This window comes from Glandiceps talaboti, chromosome 6 (assembly GCF_964340395.1).
Source record: "Glandiceps talaboti chromosome 6, keGlaTala1.1, whole genome shotgun sequence".
NCBI classification, from domain to species: Eukaryota; Metazoa; Hemichordata; class Enteropneusta; family Spengelidae; genus Glandiceps; species Glandiceps talaboti.
This window is the reverse complement of record NC_135554.1, coordinates 14,970,590-14,984,596: the sequence shown is the minus strand read 5'-3', so window position 1 is coordinate 14,984,596 and position 14,007 is coordinate 14,970,590. Positions and strand designations below refer to the sequence as shown.

At 36.8% G+C, this 14,007-nt stretch overlaps 1 protein-coding gene across 1 annotated transcript; it reads right to left on the bottom strand.

Moving 5' to 3' along the window:
* Window positions 1–749: 749 nt before the first annotated feature.
* On the bottom strand, window positions 750–1,667 carry LOC144436748 (uncharacterized). The gene has a single exon (XM_078125606.1). It carries the CDS (start codon window positions 1,642–1,644, stop codon window positions 1,093–1,095), a length of 552 nt encoding a protein of 183 aa, XP_077981732.1. The 5' UTR covers window positions 1,645–1,667; the 3' UTR covers window positions 750–1,092.
* Window positions 1,668–14,007: the final 12,340 nt, after the last annotated feature.

Here is a 14,007-nt window from a genome sequence, read left to right as displayed (position 1 = left end):
GGATGAATGAATGAATTGGTGGGTGGGTGGCGGTGGGTGGATGGATACAACCATAACACAATAATAATATACAATGTTATAACGTTATTGCTTTATTGGTGTTTTGTTAAAATCTTAAAATATACAACTTTGCAAATTGACAAATACATTTTGAATATCGCTTCCTTATAAGAGAGTACACGAGATCCGGTAGACGAACCAAGTTGAATTGGTAGTAGGTGAGGGCGCCACCAAGTGTTGAAGGATAAAAGTCTGGTAAACGTCCGTCTCCACTGATAATTGATACTAAGTATATCCGTGTATTAATTTTCCACACGTGCCATAGTCTGTTTGCCAATCAGTCTGATAAGAAATTGTTATGAAAAGAAATTTCCAAGATTGGCTTCCGCAAAATTGAAATATTACAGCAGGCTGAGACATTAAAATTTATAGTTTTATTGTTTATGACGAGCACAACAGGTAAACAATAATTTTCTATGTTTGTGCTATGAACTGGCACCATGAACAAAAGAGTATAAATTGTGCAATTGCAAGGAAGAGGGAAACATAATAGACTAGACTTCTGTCGTGAACAAAGACATACTAACAACTAAAGTCTCCAGTTTACTTCATTTTAATCTAGATTTATAGCCCACTAGTGATTGAGAAGGATTACATCATGTCTTTTATCTCACATAGTACAGTAATCAATCAGGGTAAAACTTAGCAAAACCTCGCGATATCTTAGAGAATTTCTATACATGTAACATTATATACAAACCACTATGGTGTAGAAAGTTATTGTAAAAACGTGCTTTAAAATTATTGAATTCCATACCGTTGTGCTCCAGAAAGTGAACACTTTGTGTTAAAATTGCTCATTAATGTTTGAACTGTCGGGTATATACACCTATGAAAGTCCAATGGGTCAAAACGGCGTCGTATGTGGAGTGCTGCCTCGTCCCTTTGGATTTGGTTGCTTACAATGTATCCGGGAGTTCGACGGTCGCGTGTCGCGTGTCGGTTGTATCAAAGTCTGTCACTTTTCCTGGTTTACATGTACTAGGAAAACCACAGTTTACGTAAGCAGACATTCATTTGTCCCCGGTGGTCTTAAAGATGCTGTGATTCCTTGGTAATGGTTCTTGTACTACTAGTGGTATGATTTGCGTTCGTGAAACACTTCATATCAATATGACCATTGAAAAAATCATCATGTACCTCGTCTTCATTGATATCACATATTATACTGTTATCTTGACTGCAACTTGAAAATGATGGTGACGAGATCGGGGAAACGTGTACGCTTCTATCATCGTCACTGCACTCTATACGAGTTACGTTAAAACTGTGGGATGCTGGTGAACCGGTAAACGAATCGCTCATATTTCCAATGCCAGCTTCTTTCTCTTGGTCGTCCCGTAGCTTAGTCAAGAAGGTGATGTATTTCATCGTCAGTCGCAGAATTTCGTTCTTGCTTAGTCTCTTATCGGGTGGATGGGTTGGTAGCAATGTTCTCAACTCGTTGAATGCGATATTTACGTTTTGTTGTCGCCATCGCTCCCTGGTGTTGGTATACATACGACGTGGAGTCTTCCACGGTGTTCGCTCACTGTGAATTCTTCTTTTTGCTGCGAGTAACGCTGCTGATGTCAAGGGTGGCATGTTAGCGCTAGTCGTGTGGAACGTTCCAGGGTACAGCTCTGGGCGTACTTGCCAAGGCAGACTCACCACTCTCTTTATATTGTCCCCTTTCAGCGTGTTTTCATTGTTTTGGTGACGTAAATCCAACCACGTTTCCATAGCAATAACATTTCGCCAATCAATTTTACTCACAACTTCCTCGCGACGCGGACTCATTAAAGTCACTTCCTGCACTGTTTCGTCTTTTTGTTCCAAAAGTTTCTGTCGTAGAATTTCACCGTTTGGGATTGTTGATTTTTTAATGTCTTCGTTTTCAGCTTCTAGTTCGATAGAGTTTCCGTCTTCGTCCACAGTTTTCACAAAGTGCGGCATGTCCAAGTATGGCGAAAGTTCAATGTCGATGTCATTTTCAGCTGATGGGTCGATATCATTTACTGAAGGGACTGGTGAAGCCATGCTGCTTTGTTCAAATTAAACTTTCTCTGCAAGAATGACGTGTTTTCCTATAATATTTACGTAACTTTGACAGTGGTGGGTAAAATGCACGATTGGGAAAATGTTTGATGCCTGCAAAAAGTAGGCAACAACAGTATTTACGTAGCCTAGTGTGATGACCCGATGATTACCTCCTAATGCCGTTTAACTCCAAACAGTAATTTACCAATGGCTTGTAAACTTTCGCACTTGTCTGACGGCTATCTTCCACTTGAGTTGATCACAGTTAACTATTTTCGTGCTCTTGAATGTGAACAAACACTTTCTTTTAAAAATACAAACAGAAGTATCAACACGGTGTACAGTTTACAGTTTTTGATGAGGGATCTGCCTTCACACCTCAGACTTACACCGATCGACGATATGTATATTCTTTGGATCGAACTCTGTGAGTGCTGTGTCTGTGGTCTGTGTCACGGAACATTTCACTCCGACAAAATCAGATCTCGTGATCGCCTCACGGCGACAAAGTCACGTGATTCACATTAATTATTCATAATAGTGAAAAACTTCTTTACCTTGCAAGAGTCGAAACTGATAGGTTGAAAAAACTATTGGGGGAAGCATGTTATAATAACAATACACTACTTTGAATCTGTATTGATGTATGATGTATCTCCCCTAATACATCCATGGTCATACGACCCCGGTAAGAAAGAAGTTTGTGGAATCAAACCGGAACTTCAAAAATATTTTCGAAGAAATTGAGCATATGAAGCTAAATAGTTGTTCAAACAGATTATTGTTGAAAGTTAAACATACAGCTGCACAATCAAACAAAAACTGTTCATTAACGATCGAATTTATACCGAACTGAGTTGAGTAAAATTTCTGTATTTTCCATCCGTCGAAACCAAAACGAGTCGATTCTTTAAAGAGAATTAAAGTAAGCAAATGAGCATCTGCGTGAGATTTAAAATCTACAGAAATTTCTGTTTGTCTGTAAATACATGCGGCAATTAAGTATATAAGTTGTCATAAAGCGATCACAAATCCGTTGATGTATTGCCCGCCATTATATATTTACGGAGTTTCGTGAATTCAGAAGAAGAAAACACATTTCAAGGTCGAGCTGCTGGAGGGCTTGCCTTATGTCAGGATCATGTGCATGGTTATGATCATGTTGTTTTGAAAGGATTGTCTTTAGGAACAAACGTACCACGACTTTCTTTCCATTTGTTCATATTTCCCATTAAGATTTGTTATAAAACACGATAGCGTGACTCGGCATTATGAAAGAATTTGGCTCGTGCTAAATAGTCTATACTATCACAAATTAGAAATCATACCATGATTTTGAGAATGTGATGAATCCATGTAATCTACACAGTAACGCAGTTGATCTCTGAATCTTATATATAAACATTAAAAACATCATCACACAATTTACCAAGGGATTTTTAGTTTCTTTTATAACATAATGAAGATATTGAGGCTAATTTGTAGGTTGGGTGACAGTTACTTAGGAGAAAATTGGGCAAAGTGGGCTGAAAATGAATTAAAACATTGTACAGATGGTAAAACATGTGAAACCATATTAATACTGTACAAATGGCGATGATCACTTCCATCCTAGGACTGTTAGTTGTCTGAGATACTGTAGAGGGTTAGACCGAGTCGACAACTGGCAAATACGACAAAATACACACGACTTAAGCTTGGCATTGATTACCTGCAGAACAAGGAAAGTTTCACTGTATATGTAATCGAGTCATGTCACGTGATACACCACCTAAGTTGTCCAGACTAATTGTGCCAATTGACAAATTAAAAGACAAAATTACGCAAAAGACAGAGTTTTATAATTCCCTGACATGATTTTAATGATGTGAAGTATTTATACGTGTACTATTTTCTTCTTTAAAACTGCTAAAGAGAAGGTCATTATAACTGGGAGTAGACTGGAACAACGAAACGACCGAGCTGAGAAAAATACATTCTACAAAACGGAGAAAATACAATCTCCAAAACGGAAAGACAAAGTCACGTCCGTGTCCACTCAATGCAGAAATAAACTTAAAATATGATAATTCGTTAATTTTTTCCTTTATATTAAATTTTAACGGGTTTGAGTCAACTCAAAATTCTGAAAATGTCATTTTATTTCAAGTCTTGTTTTGCGGAAGTACGACAGTTTCCTAGTATTGCCGAACACAATAACAAGCAGACAAAATGAAACAAAAACCACTATAATTGTACCCCAGGTATTTCTAAGAATAACATGTAATGTAATTTTCTTACAATTACTTCCCTACCATCGTATTTCAAAAGCCATGTCCAGCTGCAACCACGGTAATCGCTATAGCAACAAAATTATCCAGATTTGTGTTGAAAAGAAGGGGCAACAAGAGTTCAAGAGCCCAGATGTGTATATATAATTATGAATTAGCTCAAATTGTTGTAGAAAATTTTCTATATTGGTCTGAGGTACTAGTAATCTTGAAGGAAAATATTACATTCAGTTTGGAAAGCGTTTAGATAAAAGTATTCCATTTGGATACAGTAGAATTTAGATTAAAACAAAAACACGGGGAAAATGTTCGAACGACTACAAACACTCATCAATCATCACGTGGTTTGTTGACACTAATATTTCATCTTGTAGTCATTTACAGCAATCTTATATGGATTGTAGTATATAACATATAATACTTTAAGCAGTAGGACACATTTACAATGTGAATATAAATAAACCGGTTTCACCATGTGCATTTTACCACCTAGTTGGCTTTTTTCCATGTATCTGATAAGATTACATCTAAATCTGAAGGAATATGAGAAAACAGCAGGGCATGCAGTACACCCAATCAATACCAGTGGCAAGTCCCTCGTCAGTTCATAATCAATTCGAGCGAATTCGGAACTGTTAAACATTTGGGTAAACCTGGTTTCATATATGAAGAAACGATGTGTACCCCAGGAATTGATTCTAAACAAACCCACTGGTAACAAAGCCATTTTGATGCTCACACTGTACACCATAATTATGATATCCTCGGATCGTATCATAAAAGGTGTTTCTTTTCACAGTCACTTGAGACCTAACATTCTATTCAAGGTTGGTCATGACACAAATAATGGTGTTATTAGGTATTTACGAATATTCACAAAACGTCACACATGTCACAGGTGTTTGCATATGCACTGTGTGTGCGTGCGTGCGTGCGTGTGTGCGTGCGTGCGTGCGTGTGTGCGTGCGTGCGTGCGTGCGTGTGTGTGTGTGTGTGTTTGTTGTGTGTGTGTGTTTATCTATTTTTCTGACTGTTTTAACTATAAGATGTTTTGAATGTTGTTGCCTTCTTTTCTTTCCCGAAATAAAGTTTAATAAATAATAGATATATAATACTAACACCATTGTTTTGTAACATGACATTTCTTGCATAGAATATTAGATCACGCGCGACTTTTTTCTTTTTTTCGAAGTGAAAATGAGAGACACAATACGTCGATCTACGTAATCACAGCACTTCACAAGCATCTGTGAGAAGCAGAACAGACAGTGTAAACAATTTATGAATTATCATAAATTAGGTTGGATATGAAACTTTGTAGTTCTTATCTATCATAACACTCTTTCCTCTTCGTTTCCTTTCACCTTTGACCTGCAGTGTAACATCCGTGCAGCAATAATCATGACTAGATTGTCTGAGGTGAAAGTATTGTGTTCTTTTTTTCCCGGTGTTGCACATACAGATAACAAACGGAGAAACGAAATTCTTTTCTTTGTCTGCGACCAGACGACAACTGAATGGGTCGTGTACTAATACAATTGTACCCGGGACGTGCGAGTGAAACATATGATCCATGCACTGAATTCCGTATCATATCTAAAATATAAGTACTTTATCGCTCGTGTTGGGCTAAATAACCAAGCTTTTAGATCAGATGTAGTATTTTCCGCCGGAATTTGAGTCGCATGCGATACGCTATTGTGATATAATTGTAAGCATCAAATGCGTGGGTGAAAGTAACCGGAAAGACGTCTTAAAATAGAGCGACTGAGGTAGCATTTCCTGCTCTGATCTCAAATTTGGCGTTGTTTCTATTTTTAGAATCATTCACCGTCGCTTTTAACAAGGAGGTTATGTAATGCTCCAATAAAGCACGACTTGTTGTCGAAGATATGAACACAAATTGTAATGGAACCTAAGCTTGTTTTAGGGCTGTTTAGCCTGTTTTGGTTGAATCACTGACCGACTTCGATAAAACTCGTCTTCTTCAGTGCTGAGTCAGTCATTCAATGCCGTAACCATAGACGGTGGAGGGTCTATGCGTAAACACAGTCTATTTAATAACGATATATGCAAGGTATCATTAACATATCCAGGGAGGATAACAGACAGACAGACAGACAGACAGACAGACAGACAGGCTTATTCAATAATTCAATTCAATATAACTTTATTGTCCTCATCGGAAATTTCTCTTACAGCTTCACCCCCAAAGAGACAAAAATACAACTTACATGCAAAATATAGACAACTGAAGACTAAAACACTGATATACATACAATAAAGGAAACGAAAAATGAATGTAAATGGCATTAAAATCCAGCACAGTACAATTATAGGATATTGATATGTTAATTATAAATACCAGTCAGGTTTATACTGCACATGATAGAAATGATTTCTTGAAAACGTTCAATTTGGGAAATTGTAATTTTGATTTTGTACGTAGGTTCAAGCTAGTGCATTAACAGTAGTTGAGTAAAACAACTTTTTGGTGTAAAATTGTAGAAATTTAGATAGTAATAAGTCATTTGCATAATTAATTACTTTTGATAATTAGGCCATATCTTAGAATGCAAGCTTCAAATGTCATAGTTGGTACATCGTATATCAAACATAACAAAATGTACATGTACTATAATTTACATAAAGTTTGTAGATGCAGCTTTAAATTTCAGATAATTCAGTACATACATTGATAGTAAAGAAGTGCATGTGTCCTTTAAAGCTGTTGATGTAACTTAAAATCGTAATGGTTCATCTGGATAATTAATGATTTTTCGATAATTAGGCAATATCTTACGTATGCAAGCTTCAAATTTGATACATTTGTAATTAATCTTCGAACTAAGTGGTACATTATATATGACAGCTATAGCTCAGAATTTTGCATTCCAACAATATGTGTTGGAACAAAAATCTATGATATTTGCCAAATGGGAGGCATTCGGTTTACTTCTGGTTATATTTTGTAGGGATGAAAATAATAAAATGTCACCGGGTAAATTGTTATTTGAGTTTAAGAGATGACAACCACTTTCATCTCTAACCACAACGTCGCTGACTTTGTTGTCAAACACGAAATGTCGATGTTGATCAACTTTTAAGAGGTTAACCATTGCACCGTTGTGTTCATGCCATCCACAGACATGCTTTATCGTTTTATCGTAAACAAACCTAATGTAAATGCCGTAATCATGGTAATGGTAGCTGGCAGCGTTTGTTATAAGAAGTGTGTTATTGGAATGTCGAATCGTGATCTCTGTACAGCGTTGATCGTGTAGTGTCAACGATATTCACTTCCGTTCCACTTTACGCTTCTGTCAAATCATTTGATATGGGCTTCCCACCGCACAGTTGACGGTCACAGTTGTTATCAATGCGACGTAATAGATGTGTTTATTGACGTATTTTGTCTGTTTAACCATCTCCCCCTATGGTTTAACTGAGAATGTCAATGTGTCAATCAATGCATCTCTCCTTCCATCAATGCATTGGTACACTATAACTAACGTTATAACATAGTTTATAGTTTCTCATGTGCTTGTATGTATGTATGTATGTATGTATGTATGTATGTATGTATGTATGTATGTATGTATGTATGTATGTATGTATGTATGTATGTATGTATGTATGTATGTATGCATGTATGTATGGATGTATCTATGTATGTAGAAAGAAATGCATATGGAACTTGTGAGACAGTCCGAATAAATAAATGTAAAATCCGACGTTATGAACAACAACAACAACAACAACAACAACAACAGCAACAACAGCAGCAGACATACATACATAGATACATACATACATAGATACATACATAGATACATACATACATACATACATACATACATACATACATACATACATACATACATACATACACACACACACATACACACATACACACACACATACATACATACATACATACATACATACATACATACATACATACATACATACATACATACATACATACATACATACATACATACATACATACATACATACATACATACATACATACACTATGGCAAACGTTTACTACTTTCGCCCTGTTCAATAATATGACGTCAGATGTGGACAATTTTCCTTCCGTTTTAGCCGAAGGGCAGTAAATTTCTTTTTTCAAATGTTCTTTCACACATGTACAACAAGTGTCTATTTGTACTTGTAACAGACACCTTGCACCTTAGCTATGTAATTGTATCAAATGATTGATCAGTGAAAGGATGACCCTACCCTTTAATCAACTCACCGACATGTCACCATATATAAAGAGCTCCCTTCAATGATTTGTAATGAAATTACATGACCCGAATCGTTGTCTTGAAGTAGTCAGTACGCCAAGCCCAAATGTTCAAGGAGATTTACTGTGTATTTAGTCTTTTCTAGGTTAAACTTTCTTAACGGCTAATGTCGATTATTATTTCCAGTACCATTTATATATACACAAGGGAGAGAGGAGAGAGAGAGAGAGAGAGAGAGAGAGAGAGAGAGAGAGAGAGAGAGAGAGAGAGAGAGAGAGAGAGAGAGAGACAGAGAGAGAGAGACAGAGACAGAGACAGAGACAGAGACAGAGAGATATAGAGAGAGACAGACAGAGACAGACAGACAGACAGACAGACAGACAGACAGGGACAGAGACAGACAGACAGACAGACAGACAGGCAGACAGACAGACAGACAGACAGACAGACAGACAGACAGACAGACAGACAGACAGACAGACAGACAGATATATACTGTGAATGTTTAAATTAGATAGGCAAACAAAGACGACTGTATAATAAAGTCGATGAATGACCTAAAACCTATTCCTTTTAAAAACGTCAGAAGAAACAGCCATAGCAACTTGACATACCTGTGAAGTTTGAGATTGCAAGAATCGGATTTCAATCATGCACAATTGTCATTTGTTTTTGTTTTTTGTCCGTCTAACACTGTAACAGGAATTAGTAGTCATAATGCTCAAACATATATGTGTAGGAATAGACAACACATATCCATACACTAACTACATATATGTGTAGGAATAGACAACACCTATCCATACACTAACTACATATATGTGTAGGAATAGACAACACCTATCCATACACTAACTACATATATGTGTAGGAATAGACAACACCTATCCATACACTAACTACATATATGTGTAGGAATAGACAACACATATCCATACACTAACTACATATATGTGTAGGAATAGACAACACATATCCATACACTAACTACATATATGTGTAGGAATAGACAACACCTATCCATACACTAACTACATATATGTGTAAGAATAGACAACACATATCCATACACTAACCACATATATGTGTAGGAATAGACAACACATATCCATACACTAACTACACATAGACGAAGTTGAAGATCGCGCTGTTGATACCAGAAATATTTCTTAATTTTGATATAACAATAATAGCATGTCAACAACATTTTACACGTTATCAAAAGTAACTAAAACTTAATAATAAACTCGCCAGGCCGTCAAAGCTTTAGAAGTAGTAAACCGTACGACGGTGCAGTATGGCGGTATGAGACGAGACAGAGGCGTCGCCAACGCTCTTACAACATGTACAATGGAAAAACAAACACCCACTTTTAGTACCATCGAAGCTGAAAATCGGTGTTTGTTTTGAAAAGGGTTTGATCGTTGATAAATTGATCTCGTTTGAGATAGAATCGTCCTTGCTTGGTTGCAGCTTATTGTTGTTTGCTGGTTGATAATTATAGGTTTCAAATTAAAAAGTTCAGACAGTGTCAAATAAACCAGTCAGGTAGAAATGGAACATTGTTGTAGACATCCGAGACCTTCTTCCGTGTGGGTGTATGTATTCATACATACTTTCATTTCAAATGAATAGATATTTCTACAGACAATAAGCAACCTTCTAAAAATACACAGGGGAATTACGATGGGTTTTTTATTTCAATTATGATTAATGCGATGGAATTTCCGACATTCATAGTGATTAATAGGCGATGACAATATTCATTTCAAGTCTGGTCTGATTTCACTGCAAGGAACGCAGAAAGTGAAGTATCGAGATTTTCGTAACGAATTAACTGGAATTTTCTAATTATTCAGAATTTAAATTAATCACGAACTGCCCAATTTGTACAGATCTATACAATAAAGCTAGTGGCGACCAGGTCTTTGGCAGGGCGACATTTACGATTTACATATACAGTTTACAGAGTAAGCGTACGCCAAGTATATGATTCCATCCGGGCATTCTTTGAACACAGGAGAAACTCCGAAATGTACACGTACAACAATATCCTGGCACGGCAATCAGTTATTAATGCACCCTTGCGATCAAGTACATTGTTGTTGATAACTGAGGATATCTATCTCAGCATTGTGTTTGCAGCGTGTCCTTGGTCATAGCCTTGACATTTTCTATCTACACAGACTGACAAACGTCATATTGTGTGGTCAGTTGCTGGAAGCTACAATTCTGTAAAAGTTCTCCGCGTTTGCAACATCATTAATTTATGTAAACAGCTGGAAGGTATCTCGCCAAAGTATATCTAAACACCCTTGACTACGACGTCGGATCTATAATACATGTAAGATCATTTTTGTATGAAGCACACCATGTGCAAAGCAAGAAATGGTCACTTCGCAAGACGTCAGTTCTCAAATTTTCACGAACTATAAAACAAAATTACTATCCATTCAATGTTTTCGTCAAATCTTGCGTTTGAAATACATTTTTATTTCAAAATTTGTTAATTTGCGGTTGAAGCAAGTGCTGGTATTCGGAATAAGCAAATCCCACACAGAGGCCAATCATAACAGTGCTTATGGCAATAATTTAAAATAACATATTATTGCTAGGGTTATTTAGTAGGTAGTTTCAGCATTGGTGACTTGTACAAACATCAGTATTCTGTTTCAAGTATTTCTCCTGTAGTCTTGAAAATCACAGAGCATCGTACTATTTATGCGAAGTTTAGTGACTCAGGTAGCAAAACGGGTTTAAATTGATTTCTGGCTATCACACAGGGATCTGTCCCAATTGGGTCGCAGGCGCCTCAAGGCCACTGAAATGAAATAAGCAGACGGAGATAAAGGACAAAAATAGAATATTATAAACGATTTATCACGTCATATTTTCTGCCTTTTTTTATTCCATTCCACAACAGGCAAGTTTCCTGTCTGTGATTCCACACTGATGGCCCAACTATAGTTCAAAGTTTACATTGACTTTTCCTGGGGAACGTAAGCTATTACTAATAAAAAGCAAGAGTCTAGGTTACTGTGAAAAGAGAAAAAAAAGAAGTGAAAGTGTTCCGAGTTAATTTATCATGTGAAACATTATTCCTTTTACCGTCGATAGGAATTGGTTAATGATTGTTGCTTAACAGCCGCACAGCTGCTGACTATACGGGTCGAAATTCTGTGCGATACACGTGGATTTACCAATAAATACTGTGACAGCGCTTTCCAAAGCACCTCACAAATATTATCGCTGGTGACTACTATTGAGGCTTTACTGCAAAGATAATTTTAACTGGTCAAAATGGGGAAAAAAACATTTTGGATGCTTAAAAGGGGTTTTACTCATTTTATTGAAGGCTGTTTATCTTTTTATTCTAATTTATTTTATTGTTATGGTCTGTTTATTTTTTTGCAAAAAGTCATATTTACATCAATATTTATATGCAAGTTTTGAGGGGTAAAATCTCAAAATTTCGCTTGGAAGGCTTTGTCTTTTTTTTTTTTTTAAATTCAGCACCATCAAATTACCGTAAAGTTGCCCAAGCTTCCACTTATTTATTTACCCCGAAATGCCTACAGCAGTCACATTTGCTGGATAAGTTAGTTTGACTTTTAGTACGGAACTGTTACAATATTAGATGTATATCTTAGTTTCGACGGTGTCCCTCCGAGAGCAAGGGAAAGTAGCTTACATATCCACGTGGTTTCGTAGCCCGGCGATATCATGGGCAGCCATCCGTACGTCTACTGCAAAGACACACAATACCACTTCCTTGTATGTAACAATACATACCAAACTGTCCTACATCGTCGATCTGACTATGAATTATGAAATGGTAAATAAAACACTTCGGCAATTCAAAATTTGTAAAATTCAACACGATTGGCTCACACTCGCGATAGGTACAATGTCCCATTTACATGGAGATGCAAACAAAAGCAAGATTTGAAGGGTGACATATTTTCAAGTTATTATTTCCACAACAATGGATAAACTTTACTCCATCAACCCATACATTTTCTGAAAGTTTTTTTTTCTCTCCTCTATAACTGAAAAAATATTATGCACGAACGCCGTAACCATACAACGCACGCACGTCGACGTCAATCACATAACCGTTACGTCACATTACTGCATGTCCCGTCGTGTGTGTATGCGTCGTGTCACACCCTGTCACGCCATCACGCCACGGCACATCAGATAACGGCGCCATGTAATGTCAATCAAATCACACCATGTCACGTCACGTCACGTCACATCACATCAACATGCCAAACATTCAAACTACATGTACATGTATACGATCCAACTCAACTCTATCTGAAAACATATTATGGGTCCCGTGGCAGGAATGGAAAAACAAAGGTGTCTCGAAAAAACAGTCTAAGGAAATCTTAACTGATTGCCAATAATTATGGAGAAAGATACAAAAAAGTACAGTAATGTGAAATACTAAAACATTCACTGGAAACACAAAGGAAAATTGTTTCGGAGAAACAAAGGAAAGACATTATCAAGCCCAATTATAATGGGTCCAACTGAAATATGTCACCCTTTCCTTCTCCTTCCCTCGGCCTGAAACCATGTCAATAATAATGTGGAATTGACTCAATAGCTAAACGGAACATTCATCACTGATAATATAAATCTTACACACATCCAACCTCTGCCAATCGATATCCCTAGTAAACATGGGTTTTTTTTTCCAGAATAAAAATAAGAAATATATTCATAGGTAGTTTATTGCTCGCACCTGAAAAGATTGCCCGTATACATACAAGTCATGTGTTAACCCCGAGGTGGCGCACCTACAGCAAAGTTGCACTTTCCCAAAAACAATATGAGTGTTGTTGCCGATGGTTTCGGACAACTGTACCGCTACGCAACAAATATCTTATCATCTGATGGGTAACTGGAATTAAATTAACAATTTCTGTACGATTTTTAAACCCCTTTAAAAACAACGTTTTAAAAATACGATGTTAATCTAAATGAATATTGCTGTTTATAGTTACAATATACGAGTACGTTAGCTGTTTTGAATGTAAAATACGTCGCCGGAGGCGTCCTTATCCTTTCCCTTTCGTCGTGGAAAGGGATGAGGAGAGCGCCCACAACGGCTGATCTTTCTGCTATTGGAGCATTTGTTTTTTTAAATTAAAAAAGCCAACAACACATTCACAGATAATCGATGCTGTACGTGTTAATTAATGGCATATTTTATCTGTAACTTAGAGGCTGAAATTCTGTACAAAAAAAGCAACTTTAAATTTTGACACCAAGGTATTTCTTGGTGATCATGACGACACAAAATATGAGCCTCTGGATTTCACCACAACACTGCAGACACTAACATTGCCAATAAATTCAATAGATACATACAGTTTCGATAGCAGTAA

What these genes read in the sequence shown, in the direction of transcription:
- LOC144436748 (XM_078125606.1), bottom strand. Translation starts at nt 1,644, where the DNA reads ATGCCACCCTTGACATCAGCAGCGTTACTCGCAGCAAAAAGAAGAATT.